This window comes from Leopardus geoffroyi, chromosome C3, assembly GCF_018350155.1.
Source record: "Leopardus geoffroyi isolate Oge1 chromosome C3, O.geoffroyi_Oge1_pat1.0, whole genome shotgun sequence".
Lineage (NCBI taxonomy): Eukaryota > Metazoa > Chordata > Mammalia > Carnivora > Felidae > Leopardus > Leopardus geoffroyi.
Genome location: NC_059338.1, coordinates 67,863,890 through 67,885,243, shown reverse-complemented (window position 1 = coordinate 67,885,243; position 21,354 = coordinate 67,863,890). Strand labels below are relative to the sequence as shown.

The 21,354-nt window shown below is 45.8% G+C and overlaps 1 protein-coding gene across 4 annotated transcripts in view; it reads left to right on the top strand.

Annotated features, from left to right (window-relative positions):
* DNAH14 (dynein axonemal heavy chain 14) overlaps nt 1-21,354 on the top strand; it is a 257,879-nt gene that overhangs the window by 199,422 nt on the left and 37,103 nt on the right. For all 4 annotated transcript variants that reach the window (XR_006706041.1, XM_045453286.1, XM_045453288.1 and 1 more), the window contains 6 exons: nt 6,172-6,408; nt 8,638-8,723; nt 11,545-11,701; nt 12,983-13,193; nt 16,665-16,767; nt 18,376-18,603. Coding sequence is in view for 3 of the 4 variants with exons in the window: in XM_045453286.1 (XP_045309242.1) it covers nt 6,172-6,408; nt 8,638-8,723; nt 11,545-11,701; nt 12,983-13,193; nt 16,665-16,767; nt 18,376-18,603 (1,022 nt within the window). In the remaining variant the exon portion in view is untranslated. The remainder of the gene's footprint in view (nt 1-6,171; nt 6,409-8,637; nt 8,724-11,544; nt 11,702-12,982; nt 13,194-16,664; nt 16,768-18,375; nt 18,604-21,354) is intronic.

The window sequence follows — 21,354 nt, the reverse complement described above, 5'->3', positions numbered from 1 at the left end:
TTATACACTAACAATGAAGCAACAGAAAGACAAATAAAGAAACTGATCCCGTTCACAATTGCACCAAGAAGCATAAAATACCTAGGAATAAATCTAACCAAGATGTACAAGATCTGTATGCTGAAAACTATAGAAAGCTTATGAAGGTAGTTGAAGAAGATATAAAGAAATGGAAAAACGTTCCGTGCTCATGCGTTGGAAAAATAAATATTGTCAAAATGTCAATACTACCCAAAGCTATCTACATATTCAATGCAATCCCAATCAAAATTGCACCAGCATTCTTCTCGAAACTAGAACAAGCAATCCTAAAATTCATATGGAACCACAAAAGGCCCCGAATAGCCAAAGTAATTTTGAAGAAGAAGACCAAAGCAGGAGGCATCACAATCCCAGACTTTAGCCTCTACTACAAAGCTGTAATCATCAGGACAGCATGGTATTGGCACAAAAACAGACACATAGACCAATGGAATAGAATAGAAACCCCAGAACTAGACCCACAAAAGTATGGCCAACTAATCTTTGACAAAGCAGGAAAGAACATCCAATGGAAAAAAGACAGTCTCTTTAACCAATGGTGCTGGGAGAACTGGACAGCAACAGGCAGAAGGATGAAACTAGACCACTTTCTTACACCATTCACAAAAATAAACTCAAAATGGATAAAGGACCTGAATGTGAGACAGGAAACCATCAAAACCCTAGAGAAGAAAGCAGGAAAAAACTTCTCTGACCTCAGCCACAGCAATTTCTTACTTGACACATCCCCAAAGGCAAGGGAATTAAAAGCAAAAATGAATTACTGGGACCTTATGAAGATAAAAAGCTTCTGCACAGCAAAGGAAACAACCAACAAAACTAAAAGGCAACCAAGGGAATGGGAAAAGATATTTGCAAATGACCTATCGGACAAAGGGCTAGTATCCAAAATCTATAAAGAGCTCACCAAACTCCACACCCGAAAAACAAACAACCCAGTGAAGAAATGGGCAGAAAACATGAATAGACACTTCTCTAAAGAAGACATCCGGATGGCCAACAGGCACATGAAAAGATGTTCAACGTCACTCCTCATCAGGGAAATACAAATCAAAACCACACTCAGACCTCACGCCAGAGTGGCCAAAATGAACAAATCAGGAGACTATAGATGCTGGAGAGGATGTGGAGAAACGGGAACCCTCTTGCACTGTTGGTGGGAATGCAAATTGGTGCAGCCGCTCTGGAAAGCAGTGTGGAGGTTCCTCAGAAAATTAAAAATAGACCTACCCTATGACCCAGCAATAGCACTGCTAGGAATTTACCCAAGGGATACAGGAGTTCTGATGCATAGGGGCACTTGTACCCCAATGTTTATAGCAGCACTCTGCTATATGTCCATAGAGCACTCTGCTATATGTCCATAGAGCAGCACTCTATATGTCCATCAACTGATGAATGGATAAAGAAATTGTGGTTTATATACACAATGGAGTACTACGTGGCAATGAGAAAGAATGAAATATGGCCTTTTGTAGCAACGTGGCTGGAACTGGAGAGTGTGATGCTAAGTGAAATAAGCCATACAGAGAAAGACAGATACCATATAGTTTCACTCTTATGTGGATCTTGAGAAACTTAACAGAAACCCATGGGGGAGGGGAAGGAAAAAAAAAAAAAAGAGGTTAGAATGGGAGAGAGCCAAAGCATAAGAGACTGTTAAAAACTGAGAACAAACTGAGGGTTGATGGAGGGTGGGAGGGAGGGAAGGGTGGGTGATGGGTATTGAGGAGGGCACCTTTTGGGATGAGCACTGGGTGTTGTATGGAAACCAATTTGACAATAAATTTCATATATTGAAAAAAAAATAAAAAAAATAGCTTCCTTTATTATTATTATTATTATTATTATTATTATTATATAAGCAGCATGTGTTTATTAAGCAAACCATTACAACCTACAGAGAAGCAAAAAGAAGCAAATGAATCTTGTGTAATTCCACAGTCCTGAGATAATCGCTGCTAATATTTTTGTAGTTTTTCCTTCCACTAGTTTTCCTCCCTATATGTCTTCTTTACATACGTTCATACTCGTATAGGAATACTCCCGTATTCTTTAAGGTGACTTTGCTGAACAGACTTACACCTAACCTTTTTCAAATTAATGACATGTCACAAGTAGCTTCCTCTGTCAGGAAATAGACTTTTAATGTCTACATGACATTCCAGTTTTTGAATGGACCAAAACTCAAGTAACCACTCTCTTAAGTTAGAGACTTGGGTCTCGAAGCACTATGATTTTGACATATAAAGTATCCTTTTCTGTCCACATGGACTGAAACTAGAAATCGATATCATATGAAAAACCCAAAATGTGGATATTAAATAACATACTCTTAACCAATGGGTCAAAGAAGTCACAAGGGAAATTAGAAAATATCTTGAGACAAATAAAAATGAAAACAATACGTCACTTATGGGATACAGCAAAAGCAATAGTAAGAGAGAAGTTTATAACTATAAATGCATACAATAAAAAAAAAAAAAAAAACAGGTCTCAGGGCGTCTGGGTGGCTCAGTCAGTTAAGTGTCCGACTTCAGCTCAGGTCATGATGTCGTGGTCCGTGAGTTCAAGCCCCATATCAGGCTCTGTGCTGACAGCTCAGTCCAGAGCCTGCTTCCGATTCTATGTCTCCCTCTCTCTCACTCCTGCTCATGCTTTCTCTCTCTTTCTCTCTCTGTCTCTCAAAAATAAATAAAACATTAAAAAATATTTTAAGGGGCGCCTGGGTGGCTCAGTCGGTTAAGCGTCCGACTTCAGCTCAGGTCATGATCTCATGGTTCGTGGGTTCGAGCCCCGCGTCGGGCTCTGTGCCGACAGCTCAGAGCCTGGAGCCTGCTTCGGCTTCTGTGTCTCCCTCTCTCTGGCCCTCCCCCACTCACACTCTGTCTCTCTCTCTCTCTCAAAAACTAAACATTAAAAAAATTTTTTTAAATATTTAAAAAAAACAGGTCTCAAATAAACAACCTCAAAGAACTAGCGAAAACAAAGAACTAACTAAACACAAAGCTAGCAGAAGGAAAGAAACAGAAAAGAATGAAGCACAAATAAAATAGAGAATTAAAAAATAGAAAACAAAACCTATAGCTGGCTTCTTGAAAATATCAACAAAATTGACAAAGTCTAAGCTAGATTAAGAAAACAAGACTTGAATAAAATCAGAAATGAAAGCAGGAACATTAAAACTGATGCTCAAAAATAAAAAGGATCATAGGGGACTAATATGAACAACTATATGCCAACCAGTTGGACAGCCTAGAAGAAATGGAAACACATCATCTACCAAGACTGAATCATGAAGAAATGGAAAATTTGAACAGACTTAAAACAAGTAAGGAGATTGACTCATTAAGCAAAAATCTCCCAACAAAGAAAAGGCCTGGGCCAAAGGCCTGGGCCAAATGGCTGCACGGGAAAATTCTACCAAACATTTAAAAAAAGAATAAACACAAATTTTCCTGAAACTCTTCAAAAAAAAAATGAGGAGGAGGGAATACTTCCAAGCTTGTTCTGGAAGACCAGCGTTAACCTGATACCAAAGCCAGGGATTCCTTCAGAAAAGAAAACTATGGACCAATATTTCTGATGACTATAGATGTAAAATTTCTCAACAAAACACAGCAAACCAGATTCAATAACCTATTAAAAGGATTACACACCATGACCAAGTACAATTTATTCCTGGAATCGCAAGGACGTTTTTACATAAGAAAAATCAATCAATGTAATAACCACATTAACAGAATGAAAGACAAAACCACATGACCATTTTAATTGAGGCAGAAAAAGCATTTGATAAGATTCAGCTCTTTCAGTATTAAAAACACTCAACAAACTGGGAATAGAAGCAAAGTACGTCCACACAGTAAAAGTCATTTGGGAAAAACCCACAGCTAACATTCTACTCAGTGGTGAAACACTGAGTTTTTCTCTAAGATCAGAAACAAGGCAAGGATGCCCCCTGCTCTCACCACTTGTTTTTAACAACGGAAGTTAAACCCAAGCATTCGACAAGAAAAAGAAAGAAGAGACATCCAAATTGGGAAGGAAGAAGTAAAATTATCTGTGTTCACAGATGACACGATCTTCTATGTAGAAAACTCTTAAGTGTCCACAAAACCCCTGTTACAGGTAGTAAACCAAAACAGCAAAGTTGCAAGATACAAAACCAATGTACATCATCAAGTACTTTTTTATACATTAACAAGTAATATGAAAAGGAAATTAAGAAAACAATCCCATTTATAATAACATCAAAAGGAATAAAACACTTCAGAATAAACCTAACTGAGGAGGTGAAAGATGTGTACACTGAAAACTATAAAACGTTGCTGAAAAACATCAAAGACAACACAAATAAATGGAAAGACATCCCATGTTCATGGATTGGCATACTTAATATTGTTAAGATGTCCATACGAACCCAGAGCAATCTACAGATTCAGTGCAATTCCTAACACAATCCCAAAGGCACTTTTTGCAAGTATAGAAAAATTCTTCCTAAAATTCATGTAGAATCCCCAGGGACTCTAAATAGACAAAACAATTTTGAAAAAGAAATACGAAGTTGGAGGCATCATACTTCTTGGTGTCAAGCTATAGTATAAGGCTACAGGAATGAAAACAGTCTGGCCCTGGCATAAGGACAGGTAAACAGACAATGGAGCAGAACAGAAATTTACCCTCACCTATATGGTCCAGTGATCTTCAACAAGGATGGAAAGACCACTCAGTGGAGGAGAGGACAGTCTCTTTAACAAATGGAGCTGGGAAAACTGGGTATCCACATGAAAAGAATGAAATCGGATCCTTATGCCAAATCAAAAATAAACTCGAAATGGATTCAAGATCTAAACATAAGACCTAAAACTACAAAACTCTTAGAAGAAAGCCTAAGGGAAAAGTTTTCTGATACTGGAGTCAGCAGTGATCTCTTGGATATGACACCAGTGCACAGGCAGGACTACATCGAACTTAGAAACCTCAAAGGACACAATCAACAGAGTCAGAAGGCAACCTATGGAATAGGAAAAGCTATTTCAAATTATATATCAATAAGGATATAATATTAATAAGGATATTGATAAGGAGTTAATGTACAGAGTACCTAAGGAACTCAATAACTCAACAACAACAAAAAATCAAATAACCCAATTTAAAAATGGGCAAAGGACTTGAATAGACGTTTCTCTAAAGATGATACACAAACGGCCAACAAGCATATGAAAAGATGCTCAACATCCTTAATCATCAGGAAATGCAAATCAAAAGATCATAATGAGATATCATCTCACACTCATTAGGATAGCTGCTGCAAAACAAAACAAAAACAGAAAATAACAAGTGCTGACAAGGATGTGTGGATATCAGAACCCTTGTGCATTATTGGTGGGATTGTAAAATGGTGCAACTCTTAATGAAAAACAGTATGGAGGCTCCTCAAAAAATTAAAAATAAAACTACCATATGATCCAGCAATATCGTATCTACGTACATAGCCACAAGAATTGAAAGCAGGGTCTCAGACTGATATTTGCACACCTGTGTTCACGGCAGTACTGTTCACAACAGCCGATAGGTGTAAGCAACCCAGATATCCACCAATGGGTGAATGGATAAACAAAATGGTGTATATGTACAAGGGAATATTTTTCAGCCTTGAAAAGGAGGACAGCCTGTCACCTGCTACGGCATGGATGAAAACCTGGAGGACATCGTGCTGAGTGAAATAAGCCAGTCACAAGGAGACGATCACTGTAACTGCACTTACACGAGGTATCTAGAGTGGCTGGGATCCTAGAAACAGGAAGTATGACGGGGGTGCCCAGGGGCTGGGGGAGGGCTGTTTCATGGGGACAGAGTTTCAGACTCTCAGGGGAAGTTCCGGAGATCTGTTTCACGACAATATGAACGTACGTAACACTGATGAACTCTACACGTACAGTTGGCTAAGATGAGAAATTTTATGTGTTTTTGCCACAATAAAAAGCGGCCATTTGTGTAACTGATTTTTACATAACATGGCTTTTCCTCAACAACAGATATTTACTAATCGTCTGCTTTTGGTGAGCAACTCAAAGGTCAAGAACATCGTCTCTTTTAACATGCTCCTTTCCCATTCTCTATTAGACAGGTATGAAACTTGCAGAAATCGGCACCTTCAGTGGCTGTCGGATTCCACGTGGAAGCAGTGTCTGTACGTCAGCCACGAACTTGAACCGTTCGCTCTGCTGTGCGAGTCCCTTCTATCAAATGTGTCACAGTGGGACGCTTTCAAAAGCAGTCAGGCTGTCTATTGCCTGATGAGCCTGCCTTTCTCTCCAGAAAAGGCTCCAGCGGAAGAAAGGAAGAAACCACTGGAGGGAAGTAAGAGAGCATTCAACGTTCTGTTTACTCTGACCTAGTCGTGCGTGTGCGTGTGTGTGGATTGTCAGCTTACACATGTGGCTCGATATCTTAGGAGAAAATCGCAGGGAGGAACGTAGCTCAGCTGTGAGCCCGGCTCGTGTCGCTTAATGCAGGCTTCACGCGGGTCTTGCGACTGAGCATGAACTCAGGCAGCTCCTGCGCCACCCACCGCCACACGTGCACCCCACCCGTGTCCCATGGGTCGTTTTATGTAGCAGGTGCGCTCTGGAAGTCGCTCACTGCAGATGGCGCTGTTTTTGGCACACCTGTCGTGTCGCGTCTGCCCCTCGGGCGCCCTGCCCTGCTCGCTGCCCCCTGACCTCCACCTACATCCTAGCATGTCTCCCTCCACACTCCTCTCCACTCTTCTCCCAGATTCCTGCCACAAGATGCCACTCTGTCTCGCGGAAACCGACACATCCTTACAGGCATTTCCTTTGCTCTTTTTCCTTGGGACAGGCGGCCAGAAAGGGAACTCGTGGATCAAAAGCATATTATTTTTATGGTAATAGATTGCCGCTAGGTTGCTTGTCTGAAAAGTCCGGCATAATTTCTGTTTCCACCAGCGATACATGACTTCCTCTTTTCCAAGAGGGCTATTGATTTTTTGGTAACTTCTGCCAATCTGAAAACGTTAAGGTACTCTAACTTGGATTTCCTGGCCAGCACTACATTTAAGTACCTTCTCGGGTGTTTGTTGACCATTTGGATTTACCTGTTAATGTACTCGGCCCATTTTTCGACTGAATTGCTTATTCTTTTTTGGCCATCTGTAAGAACCCTACTGGTGTAATCGATGATCAGCTTTGTTTTTTTGAGGATACTAACTTGTTCGTTCAAGTATTTTTACAAATCGGTCACTGTCGGTTGGATTTATCGGTGGTGTCTGTGCCAGCCGTGGTGAAGTGTCTGTGTGGCCAGTAGTTACGTCTATTTTTCTTTCTTTTACAGTTTCCTGATTTCCAGTTCTGATTTAGAAGCTCTCCTCCCCGCCCCCCCGCCCGGTCATTATTTTGTAAAGTGCAGATCTTTTTATTTTAGGGGGAACAAAACGATGTATCCATTTGTAACTAGACTCTCATGTATCGTACGCTTTTTTTTCTAAGACCAGCAAACCTATTTTCACTCTATTCAAAAAAGCTATTTCTATAATCCAAGTTGTATTTAAAGGTAGACGCTGGGGAAGGGAAACACCTAGGGATAGGAGGTAGGTAGAAACCATGACTGTGTCGGGGATGGCTGGAAGCGAAACCAGAAGGCTCCCCACCTCGTGGGGGCGGGTGAGCCCAGAGGACCCTGTGGCAGCATGAAACAACCAGATATGGATAATAGGCAGTTTTTCCAAAATTTAGGAATTGTGTTGCGTTTCCATTTAATTCTCGTGTCCCATATCTGTTACAGGTAGATTATGAATAGAAATCTCTTTTTTGTATATATTTTAAAAAAAAATTTTTTTTAATTTTTTTTTTTCAACGTTTATTTATTTTTGGGACAGAGAGAGACAGAGCATGAACGGGGGAGGGGCAGAGAGAGAGGGAGACACAGAATCGGAAACAGGCTCCAGGCTCTGAGCCATCAGCCCAGAGCCCGACACGGGGCTCGAACTCACGGACCGCGAGATCGTGACCTGGCTGAAGTCGGACGCTTAACCGACTGCGCCACCCAGGCGCCCCCCCAAAAAAATTTTTTTAATGTTTATTTATTTTTGAGAGAGACAGAGACAGAGCATAAGCATGGGAGGGGCAGAGAGAGAGGGAGACACAGAATCCGAAGCAGGCTCCAGGCCCCGAGCTGTCAGCGCAGAGCCTGACACGGGACTCGAACCCATGAACCACGAGATCATGACCTGAGCTGAAGTCGGATGCCTAACCGACTGAGCCGCCCAGGCACCCCATGAATAGAAATGTCTAACCCCTAGAGTTATCAGTTTGTATTCACCAGGAAAGCATGTATTCACATGCAGAGCAGGTTAGGAAGAGTTGGCCAAGCCCTGCTCCCTGGCCCGAGGTCCACCTCACCTGTGACCTCGAGGACCCCTCAGGTCTTATAGGAATAAAGTTCACTTTAAAAGAAGTCAGCCATGTCTAAAAAAAATTGACAGTTTTATGCCAAAATCTTCATCGCGGTGTCTCTTTAGTGACCCAGGGCATTTGTCCATCTCTGTGTCTCTCTCTAAATTTTATCTAGCTGAACTTCTGAATGAAGTTGAAGAAATATATAGTCCTGTGAATTTCCACTGGGAGAAACTCACTCCATTTCAAAGACTCATTTTGGTAAGATGCGCTACAAGAAAGTAGTGATGTTCTCAGTGTTTTGAGCACTTTACCAGTAACTGAAACCATTCAAATTTAAATTGTTATTATCAAAATACGTGGATTTTACAAGTAATGTTGATGTTGGAGGGAAGCAGTCAGCTCCTTACTGTTTCTTTTGTGCGGAGGGTCCAGTCGGGGGGTGCTCCGCCCCTCCCCCCTCCCCCCAGGGGACGAGGACTTAGAAAGTGGGTACATTTGAGAGATGAACAGGCCTTCTCCCCAGCCCCTTTCAGGACCCGCCTACTTCTTCCAAGTACATCATCCTGGATTCATCCTTATCACCCAAAAAACTCTTTTCATTTCCTCATCCGCCATCTAGTTTAGTGATGGAGAAATCCCTCCTCTCTCTCCCACTTCAGCCCCGACTTCTGCAAACAGCAGCCTCAACAGCCGGTAACCCTTCGATTTCTGCCTTAAATTTTATTCTTGTAACACTTTAAAATTTACTCCAGAGGGTGATTGCCCCAAACACTGCATGTGGCTTATAGACATGTTCACTTTGTCTTGCTTGTCTCAACATTTCGAGTGTAATTTGTCCCAGACCAGTGGATCTGAACCTATGGAGATCATTCTTACCAGACTTCGAAGTCTCGAGGAAAGAGAACCAGACTAACACAAGGATACATTTAAGCCGTATTAACACGAATGCTGGGCACCAGTCTGCGGGTAGGACTCCCCTTGTGGAAGAAGCGATGTGCGCACGCGCACAGAGAATGGAAGGAGCCGCAAGAAACGACAGTGGTCTTCTAGAAAATAGGGCCTTCATTTTTCAACTTCTGCCTTTTCGTATCACTCGAGTTTTATGTGGCCAGTATGTATTACCTTCACGGCGAAATTAACTGGTCGTTAAGGCCTCTGCTACATTTCCTTGGCCCGGTAAGCGCCAGATGATCTCCGCTTGTGAACTGCAAACTTTGTGAGTATACTGATCCCGTTTCCCAAACCCACAGTCGGAAGACCTGGTCTGATAAAGTGTTCCATGTACGTCCAAAGAAACTGGTTAGAATATTTGAAACGGGGTCTGACCTGTAAGAGTCAGAAACTGAGACGCCCCCTGCGAGATGAAGTGAGACTAGATTAGAAAGAAGGCGGGGCGCCCGGGGAAAGACAATACCGCAGAGCCCCATCAGGACAAGGCCCGGTCCAGTCAGCGCACCGCTCGCCATCGCGACGGCCTGCCAGACAGGAGAGCGGCCGGGAAGGATGGGGACGGGGGGGACATGGACGTGAGGAAACTTTCCAGAACTGCTCGTGGCTGCTTGGAAAAGAGTTCAGCACACCCCCGACCTACAGTGCTGCTCTGTTGGCCAGTAAAGTAAGGGGGGCAGGGGTATACTCACATCTGGGAGCACAGACCCTCAGCGGTGACACCCTCAGTGGTGATGTGTCGGGACCACACCTCACTGTCTGCTGGCCTCAGCTGATTCTTTTTAAATTTTTTTTTCAATGTTTATTTATTTTTGGGACAGAGAGAGACAGAGCATGAACGGGGGAGGGTCAGAGAGAGGGAGACACAGAATCGGAAACAGGCTCCAGGCTCTGAGCCATCAGCCCAGAGCCTGACGCGGGGCTCGAACTCACGGACCGCGAGATTGTGACCTGGCTGAAGTCAGACGCTTAACCGACTGCGCCACCCAGGCGCCCCTGGCCTCAGCTGATTCTAATGCTTCCACTCACTGGACACACTGGCCGAGCTTGGCCCTTAGACCCCAGATGCTCTGTGTGCGGCCGATACTCATTCAAAAATATATACACACAGGGGCGCCCGGGGAGGGGCTCAGTGGGTTCAGCATCCAACTCTTGATTTTGGCTCAGGTCACGATCTCTCAGTTTGTGAGATTGAACCCTGTGTTGGGCTCTGTGCTGACAGTGCAGAGCCTGCTTGGGATTCTCTCTCTCCCTCTCACTCTGCCCCTCCACCCCCTCAAAATAAATAATAAATTTTGTAAAGACTTGAAAGAAAAATATATATATAGACACACACATACATTCTCCACTTAAGTCAAATAAAAATTAAGATTAATTTTTCCAAGAAATAACAGAAGATTCGAATTTGACGTATTGATCACATGTATTATGTTAAACAGTGACTTTGCCGATATTTGACAGATTTGACATGTAAAAATGGCAACTTCCCACGGTCCAGCCCAGGGCACCCTCACAGACCCACACGGTTTCAGCTTTGCCTTAACTGACGGACTCTCTGATGCTGAAAATGCTCAGGACAGAATCCATGGTCAGTTCCCAGAAAGCACAGAAGTGGCTCGTTTGAAACGATTTTCATGCCGAAGGTGTTTCCTCCGAGAGGTGCAGTGATTGCTTCCGACGGGCCCTGAGCCCCTCTACTCACCACGTGGACACGGTTTCCAAAACCTTTCGGTCCCGCTAGAGTTCTTTCCGGATCCGCACCCAGCTTGCCGGGCTGTTTATCTCCGTGTCATTACTAGAGGAACCAGGGTGCTCCTGACTTGCATCCACACGCGGTGGGGTCTTCCTACTCCAGACGCAGACAGCGGGCAGGACGCGCCCACGAGAAATCGGGAACCATAACCTGGATCTCACGTCCGAGGCAAGATCTCTGTCAGAGTGTGAGAGACAGAGGCCCCGAGGAAGGGCCACGTGAGGGCCCCCGAGCGGTGGCCGCGGTCTCCCCACCGCACAGACCCGCCCGCTGCAGGTTCCCAGGACGAGGGACACCGCAGAGCTCCGGGGACGAGAACGACGAACGCCTCCTTGTTCGGTTCCGTTTTGCCACAGGGAACGGTGCTTTTTCTTTCAGATCAAAATTCTTCAGCCGGAGCAGCTAAAGAATTCAGTGAGAAGGTTTGTAACTGAGAAAATGGGAGACGAGTATGCTCTCGGGACTGGAATTCGTTTGCAAGAGTCCTACGAGGGATCCAGGGCCACAAGCCCACTGATGCTTCTGCACTCCCACGGTAAGAGGCCCGTGCGGTGCTCACCAAACGGGGCGCCGGGGGCTCCGTCGGCCAGGCGTCCGACTCTGGGTTTCGGCTCGGGTCACCATTTCATGGTTCGTGAGTTCAAGCCCCACGTCGGGCCCTGTGGTGACAGCATGGAGCGTGCTTGGGATTCTCTCTCTCTCTCTCTCTCTCTCTCTCTCTCTCTCTCTCAAAATAAATAAACTTTAAAAAAAAAGGCGTAGAGAAGTAGGTTCTGTGTTGGGTATTTTTATGTTTAAAGTCTTTTCCTATTCTTACTCACATATTTGGGGAAAGGGACAGATTAAAACGTTAAGTTATATGAAGGCTGAATGTTTCCAAAAATGTAAAAGAACAAAGAAGAATACAACTTCCCGGATTCATAACATAACCGTGGAAAAACTTACCGGTACCAATTTTCTGTGCAGAAAATATCTCCTAAACACATATTCTTGATCTCGAAGTTGGGACTGCCCTTGTATTTATCAACTGTTTTAATATGTTGGCTCATGAATATGTATATAAAACAAACCATCAGAAAGCGGACCCGTCCACCCAGCCCTTGTATTCCTCAAAGCTCCAAATGCTTTTTCCCTTGTCTTTGCCCAACAGACCCTAAGCAAAGTATTTTCACTCACCTTTTTATTCTTCATCATCTCCAGATCAAATATGTCTTTAGAATTCACCATTTTCAAACTTTGATTCTATTAGGCAAAAAAGACTTAGAAAAGTGTGTCCTTGTGGAGGCTTTGTCTCTCTAACCTCTCATGTAGAGCAGCCACTCTGTGCCTGACACACTCATAGTAGATGCTGTGCATTTCCTGAGGACGTAGCCCAGGGTGGCTGCCGGGGCTCCAGCCCTCACGCCCACACTCCACAATATATAGAATGGAAGAAAGGAAGTATTATACAACAATTCAACAAACTGCTACCAACTTAGATGCCCATACTTAGCTGCTAAAAATGAAGTATTTCAGCTGGGGACACAGTCATCTTGGGTAACATTGGGGTCAGCTGCTAAGGACAGGGGGACAACTAGATGCTGGAGTAGATAACCAGCAGTCACTGCTGTAGGTAGGTACTGTCACCCCCATATGTTAGAAAACCCAGGCCACCCAGTTAGTAGCAGAACCAAGATCTGAACTCCGTGTTTGATCCAAACCCTGTAGTTTCCCCTCTGTGCGCCTCCTGCCACAACCCCATCATCACTCGGTTGCGTTTTTTTAAGAGGGAACGAAATGTATTTACAACAGGGTGCACGTTTCCACGTTGTTACAGGGACTGACCTCACCAACATGCTCCTGAAGTTTGCACAAGAGTTGAAAGGAAGAACGCAGCATGTGACGGTGCTTTCCCTGGGCCGTGGCCAGGCCGCTAAGGCAGAAGAGGTCATTGTGAAGGCCCTGAGCAGCCCCACACAGTGGGTCTTCCTCCAGAACTGCCATCTCGCCACGTCGTTCATGCCACGGCTCTGCTCCATCATAGAATCGTAAGAGGCTTACGTGTATTTGTAAGGGATCCGCTAATTACCAAAACAGTGGGATGAGGGGCGCCTGGGGGGCTCCGTCGGTTGAGCCTCCGACTCTTGATTTCGGCTCAGGTCATGATCTCGTGGTTCACGAGTTCAAGCCCCGCGTCGGGCTCCGTGCTGACAGTGTGGAGTCTGCTTGGGATTCTCTCTGCCTCCCCCTCTCTCTGCCCCTCCCTCCTCCCTCTCTCAAAATAAATAAATAATCTTTAAAAAAAAAAAAAACAGAGAAAAACAATGAGGTGAAAGTGGAAATGAACGCATTTAAGCAATAATAAAATAAAGTGCCGGGCCACTCGGGGGAAAATTAAGCTTTCTTACCTGGGTTCTTTTTGCCCCAAGAACTTTAAAACTCCACTAAGAATACGTCGGTTTTACAGGGGAAAAAAAAGCCTCCCTGACTGTTGCTCTCCATTCCGTTGCCCACTTTCTCCTCCTCAGCCCTCCCTCTCAGCAGAAAACATGCCCCACGCACACACATGTGCATCCAAACCTTAGATTTTAACATTCTACACGATTCCAAACAGCTCCTGTCCCTCCTTTCTGGCCTATCCTTAGCACTTCCTCTGACTTTCTCTGGCTCCGTCCGTCCTGTTGCAAAGAGACGCTCACTCAGGCAGAACCTGCCCGGGGCTCGGGCTTCTTTGGCGGTGGAAGTAGCTGGAAGGTAGTTATTCTAACACGGAGCGGCAGTGGGCGGGGTTTAAACTGGTCGAGTTTTAACCGGTTGCCATCGATAGTTTTCTCTCCAACGGTTCACTTGTGTCGGCCTCACCTGGGTGGTCGGCGTCCTGTGAGTGTGTGCGCATGCGTGTGTGTAAGGCCCTCCCCTTCACACTGTGTTCTAAGGCTGGGCACACCCACAGGGAACCAGAAGCCAAATGCACCTGCCTCGATTAAATTTCTAAAAGCTTCGCTAGGATGGTCCGTTCTGTTCTGACTCCTGTGCCTTCAGCAGTTTACAAAGTTCTTAATAATCTCCTTCTCGTATGTACTTTGCCATTTAAGAGCCAGAAGACAAGACTGCTCAGTGGTGTAATTTCGGTACTTGTAAACCTTGGAAGGTGACATGATAATTCCCGCCATGCCCCTCATTCATTAGTCATTCGAACACTACCAACAGAGCACCTGCCAAGAATCAGTCTAGGGACTGTGCGCGGGAGGGACCAGTCGATGTCGGTCAGCCTTCCAAAGTGCATTAAGGTCGAGAACAACAGAATGGCAGATAGCAATGTATCATTTAAAAAAAAGAGACTAGTTGGGGTGCCTGCGAGGCTCAGTCGGTTGAGCGTCTCGGTTTCGTCTCAGGTCATGATCGCACAGTTTGTGAGTTCAAGTCCAGCATCGGACTCAGCACCGGTGCAGAGCCTGCTTGGGATCCTCTCTCTCTCTCTGCCCTTCCCCTGCTCTCTCTCTCTCCCTCTCTCAAAAATAAATGAATAAATAACCTTAAAAAAAAAACTTTTAAAAAAAGAAAAAGAGAAATTAGAGGAATGTTCTTCAGAACAGAATTTCAGAAGCTTAATGAAAGTAGTTAACAGCGCATAAAAAAAAAGCAGTCTATGTAGTCAGAGTATAATTAAGAGGAATTCACACTTCTCGATCAAATCAAGCCTTTAAGGGTTTAAGACTACAGCCTACTATGGGGGAGAAAACTGTGAAGCAAATTTCTTAGATTTAAGAGTTAAGGAAATGTGTTCACAACATATTACTAAGGAAAACTATCAGGCTACAAACCATATTACAGTGTAGGGTTTTTATTTAAAAAAAGAGAAAGAGAAAAGGAAAGGCGTACTTATCCCGAGTTAGTGGGATTTTACTGGGTGGGTATTTACTCTGAGAGAGAGAGGGAGAAAACACAAGTAGGGGAGGGGCAGAGAGGGAGGCAGAGCAAACCCCAGGTCAACTCCGAGCTCGGTACGGAGCCCGACGTGCGGCTCGAACTCAACAAACGGTGAGATCGTGACCTGAGCTGAAACCGAGTGAGAGGTTCAACCAACTGAGCCAGCCAGAGCCCCAGGGTTTTAGTTTATTTTTGTTTCTGTTTAATTCTGTGTTGGATTTTTGTTGTTGTTGTCTTTTGGGTTCTGTGAGGTTGTTTCACTGTTCATTTGTTTGTTTTGCTTTTGTTGTTTGGATTTGTTTTGCACATTTGACAAAAATAATCAGACATGCAGAAAAGCTGCACAAACAGGATAACTGCTCCCCTCCCCTGCCCTCTGGTTCCCGGTTGTTAACATTGGCCATTTCTTGTCTTTCGCTTGTTCATACATTTGTACGTAATTCTTTTCTGAATCATTGGAAGTCAGCTGAGAACATGATGCCGCTTGGTGCCTCAGACACGCCAGTGTGCTCACCGATGATCTGATCACCTCAGTCCTACCTAGCCCGCTGGCCCCCAAATAACATCTTTTACTGCAAAAAAAAAAAAAAAAAAAAAAAAAAAAATTCTGGTCCAGGTTCTCATTCAGGATTTCTCATTGCATTCAGCTGTCTTGGCTCTTAAATCCTCCTTATTCTAGATCGTTCCTCAGTCTTTGTCTTTCATAAGTTGGACGGTCCTGAAAAGTACCAGCCGGTTCCATCCGTTTGGTTTGCCTGCTGTTTTCTCATGGTCAGACTGTGGTTATGCGGTATTGCAGAAAAGCCACACAGTACGTTTGTGTCCCTGGTGCATCGTATCGAGAGCACACAGTTGGGATTTTTTTTTTTTTTTTAATTTTTAACGTCTATTTTTGAGAGAGAGAGCATGCAAGCTGGGAAGGGGCATAGAGAAAGGGAGACACAGAATCCGAAGCGGGCTCCAGGCTCTTAGCTGTCAGCACAGAGCCTGATGTGGGGCTCGAACTCACAGACTGCAAGATCATGACCTGAGCCAAAGTCGGACGCTCAACCGACTGAGCCACCCAGGCACCACCATTGGGAATTTTTGACTGAATTATGGCTTTATTATTTGCCAAACAGTGACTTTCTAATTCCACAATTCCTTCTAAATTTATTAAGTGATGTTCTTTCCTAAGGAGGAGGCTTACCTTCTCCTGCATTTATTCATTGGCTTCTTTGTATCAATCATATTCCTGTTTTATTCGATGGATAATCTGTGGCCACCGTCACTTATTTCGACGTTGTTGTTCCAGATTTGACCGGGGAAACACTTCATTCACTTTGTTCTTAATTTGTACTTTTTCCAAGGATTTTTGCAGTGAGCACTCTTGAGCTTACAGGTGGAAAAACTACTTTTCAAAGCTGGGCCTTACTGGGTCTTATGCAAATCCCCGCATCGCAGGAGAGGGAGAGCTGGGGGGCTCATACACGATTATTTAAATGAGCTCTAGGTCACTTCCAACATAGAGATTCTGGGATTCCTAAAAACATGTTGGTTTGGCTTGACTATTTTTCATCAGACTAGGTTATCACCCTTCTGTTTTGCAGATTTAATAGCCCAGATGTGACAGTGGACCCTGAGTTCAGGCTGTGGTTAAGCGCAAAGTCGGGCAGTTCTTTCCTGATTCCTATTCTTCAGAGGAGCTTAAAGGTACGGACAAAGCAGGACGGGGCCTGGTATTGACTGAGGAACACTGAATGCAAATTGTCTTGTGTTCATAACTCGGATTTCGAAGAGGGTGCTGAGTGTAGCACGCTGAGTCTCTCCTCTGCGCTCGGCCCTGCACTGTGGTCCAGGAGGGACACTAACACAGCAGGCCAGATCCCTGATTCCAAGAGACTCACAGTTCGCTGGACATTTTCTCAAACAGGGATGCTTAGACTTCCGGCACCTGTGAACCGGAGCACGGGATCTGTGTCCTCTGCCTGGCCGTTTGGCCCAGGCTTTTCCGGCCTCTGCTGCCCTGTCACCCCACAGCTCATGCTCTGGAAAGGCTCTGGCAGAGAGCAGCCAGAGAGCAGGTGTTGGGGACGGGGGCCCCCGAAGGGCGGCCTCGCGGAGCATTTCACCTCAAGCAGGTCCATCGCTGCGATTAGCAAGCCACGGCTGCACTTCAGATATCAGCAACTTTCCTCCCCAGAGTCACACTTTCTCTCTCCCTCTCTCCCCACCTGCCCTGCTCTCCCTCCCGCCTTCCCCCTCACATATGCTTCCTTATGCGGGTGCAAGACACGAGCAGGAGTCTCCAAAGATCAGTAACGACAGGGAACACAACGAAAATTCCTCATTTCCGCATCCTCAGGGCTTTCTCAGCCAGACTTGCTGGCCATCTGCAGTGAAGGGGATTCCAAAGGTCAACATGCTGGGAGGTACGGAATACCCACTCCACTGGGCGCTCTCCAGGCCCCGGGCCGCAGTGTGAGAGTCTTAGGCTCCGGGGCAGGGACCGGTCCCTCCTTCTCTCTCCCCGGAGAGGATCTGATTGTGCTCCCCTATCCCTGGAAGGAGGGGCTGCTGTGCCGGACACTGGCCGTTCCAGATAAGCAGCGAGGTCCTCTTCCGGGACACGGACCCCGCTGCACACTCGGGATACATCCGACTCCCACTGGGTGGCCCTGGGGGGCATCAGAGCCTGGCACCAGGAGCGGCTCTGCGAGTGGTCGGTCTGAGCCTTGACCCAGAAACCTGCTGTTCACGTACACACGTGTCCGTGTATCACCTACGCGTTCCCACCCACGGATCCTCACACGTGCACATGCACACAGCTTGTATGTGTTTGTGTACAATGTGCAGGCGACGGAGCTTTGCAGACACCTCACGGTTTCAACAGTTAACAGCCACACTCTTTTTTTTTAATTGAGTCCTATCTTCTTTTTTTGAAGTTTATTTATTTATTTATTTGGAGAGAGAGGGAGAGAGAAAGAGAAACATCCCAAGCAGGTTCTGCGCTGTCAGCACAGAGCCCGACAGGGAGCCCGAACCCACAACCTCGGGATCACGACCTGAGCCGAAATTGAGAGTCGGACGCTCAGCCGACTGAGCCACCCAGGCGCCCGACCGTGTTACACTTTTCGTTTTAAAATCTGAATTGGAACAATAGGAGACCTGGTACAGTCCTCTTACGGAAACTTTCAAGTGAAAAAAGAATTAACCCGGGATTTTTGTTTTGCCCTCTTAGCCAGTTCCCTGCCCCGCTCTGTCCCCTCTAGACCTGGTGCCTGTGTCTCACGTGCTGTCCTTCTCACACCTGTTCTCAAGATTGCAGTGGAAAATCCGCAAGGATTGAAAAGTAACTTACTGCAGACGTTTGGATACAGTGGCAGTGGAGTGGTGACAGAAGAGACATTTGAAAAACTGGACTGTGGACCGTGGTGGAAAAAGCTTTTATTCGGCTTATGTTTTTTCAATGCTCTAATCAATGAGAGAAAAAATTATGGAACACTGGGCTGGAATATTGCTTACAAATTTAGTTCTTCAGACTTGGAGGTAAGTGCCATACCTTCAAAATAAACAGTAACAACAAATGAATAACAATATATACAAAGTACACAGACACTGAGTGTTTTTCCCATGAACTCCGTAACTAGGTAACAAAGGCTAATGTTTCAAAGCTTGGATCTCCACACCGGCTTTTCTGGAAAGAGATCACAGCTCTCCCACTTATAGATGTACCAGTGTTTACTCTGTTGGGCGAGTTCATTAACTCTCAGGGTCTTGGTCCTGGACCAAGAAAGGAAAAAGCAGGATGAGGGAAGGCAAGCCAGATGTCACACCCACTCGAAAGGGTACCGAACGAGGCAGGCTAATTAACATAGGTCACGTAGCACAGTGCGTGACTCACAGAAACCGCTCGAGATGTTTGCGGTTTCTGCTGGATTTGTGTAAAGTAGGAGAGAGTGCACTGACCCACTGTGGGGAGGGGGGGGGCACAGCTTAGGAGTCTTTCTTTACTATTCTCTGTCTAGAACCTTCTCTCTGCTTCCTAATGCATGGTGGTTTTTATTGCTAAGGTAAACATGTGGCGACGCCTGCTTAAACTTTTGCCAGGTTAGATTATAGGCCAAAAACCTGAGCAAAATCTTGATGCCACCTCTGGGTGTCCACCACCTAGACCCGCCCGGACGGGTGCCCTCCCGCCTCTTCTGCGTCCTCATTGGGCTTCTCGGCACTCACGTCCTCTGCAAGTCAGAGTATGTGCCTCTGCCCCTCACCAGACAGGACACCGAACGGCTGTGCTCTGGGCTTTTGTCAAGGGATATGGGCTCAAGCACTTTGTCCAAACCCCACTCAGTCAGCAGGCTGACTGACAACACATTGGGGGAAATACCTGTAGCATCTACTATGTCAATGGCTAATATGCTAATATGCTAACTGTATGAGGATTCCTTGTAAATTAAGAAGACAAAGAAAACACCCCAATGGGTGAAGGACCCGGAGAGGCAGTTCACAGTATAAATACAAAAAGGCAATCAGATGATGAAACTTTGTTCAATTTCATTAGTAGTCGTGCTGTTCATTTTACATATCAACTTGACTGGACCCCAAGACCCCCAGGTATTTGGCCAAACGTTGTTTTGAGTATGTTTGTGAGGATGTTTCTGGGTGAGATTCATATTCAAATCGGTAGGTCATAAAGCAGATCCCTCTCCCCGATGTGGGTGGGCCTCGCCCAATCGGTCGAAGGACTGACTAGAACAGAAAGGAAATCCTCCTGCCTGTCTGCCTTTGAGCCGGAACACTGGCTTTTTCCAGCCTCTGGACTTGAACTGAAACATCAGCTCTTTCGGGGCCTCCAGACAGGAAGCGCACCGTCGTCTCTCCTGCGTCCGCGGCCACAGGTCTGGAGATTTGTCAGTCTCCGTAATTACGTGAGCCAGGTCCTAACAGCAAGTCTCTCTGCATGTGTGCTCCTCACCTGGCTCTCTGGAGAACGCGGACTCCTACAGCCGTCAGGGAAATGCTCGTTAGAGCCGCAGTGAGATATCACCTTTCGCAACCACAGTGGCTAAAACAACGGCACAGAGAGGCAGGAACTGTCACTAACTTTCTGGAAGGCAACTTGGTGATCTGTATCAAAATTCTTCAACGAATTCCTGTTATCGTTGATGTAGAAAGAAAGAGTCACATTGATAGGACTGATCAGGAAAATTGGTTATAACCGAGCCCGTCAGCAGGATTTCATTCTGCGTGTATATATAATTCATCTCTCTTACAGATGATTTTCTAGAAAATGTATCCTAAACCGCCTGCAGGGGAACGGACGGTAGGAAGTGGGTGGCCCAGTGTCAGCAGGTCTTCTGTCGCCCCAGAGCGCGTGTGAACTTGGCGCAGGCTGGCATGCCCAGGGTACTGATGCTCTCTTGGCATTTTGCAGAGAGGCTTGCTCAAGCCGGACGCAGCTGGCTACATCATGGCGCTGTTGTCCAGAAGAGGACAACCTTCCTTCCCCTCCCTCCTTCCCCCTCTCTGTGTGGCACGTGCGACAGCAGCCTTGCCAGTGGGAGGGAAAGACCCTGCGGGTGCCGAGCCGACAGTCTGGAAGTTCTGGAAGCTTTGCGGGAAACTGGATTTATGCACAGCCCCCCTCGTTAAGGAAGTGGGGACTTCTAGTTCCCTGGGAAGTTGAGTTTGGACACAGCTCCCCCCACTAGGGGGAGCGCCCGGCCAGCCAGCTGGTGGTCAGGCAGCTTGGGGTGTCCTGGGGGACCCTCAAGGTGACCGTGTCTACTGGCCCATGGGGCCAAGCACCAGTGCATTCTCCACCACACACAGGCTACAGCCCCTGAAAGCCCCCCAAAACCTGGGCCTGAGCCCCAAGGGCAAGACCGAGAAAATCACATACCTAATGCGATCCAGTGGCCAGAGAGAGAAAGAACAGGAAATGGAACAAGCAATGGAACAGAAAATTGTAAGAGCCCAAAAGGATATACACGCTTCACACACACGCACGTATTTCACACACATGATGTTTTTAAGTGAGCCCGTGTCAGTTTCTTTTTACCTTCTTGACGGAAGAGGCAGCAAGATGGTAAAACTGACTTCTAAAAATATAGGAAAGAAGTTTCTGGAAATACTGAGAGAGAGAGGCATGAAATACGATTGCCAAGTCTCCTCCCAAACTGATAAATGCCCTACAGGCAATAAAGCTGTGCCTTTGGTCTGTAATTTTCTTGATGAGCCGGACACCGTTTGTGTGTCTGAGGGACAGAATTCCTCCGCGTTCTTCTCAGAAGGAAG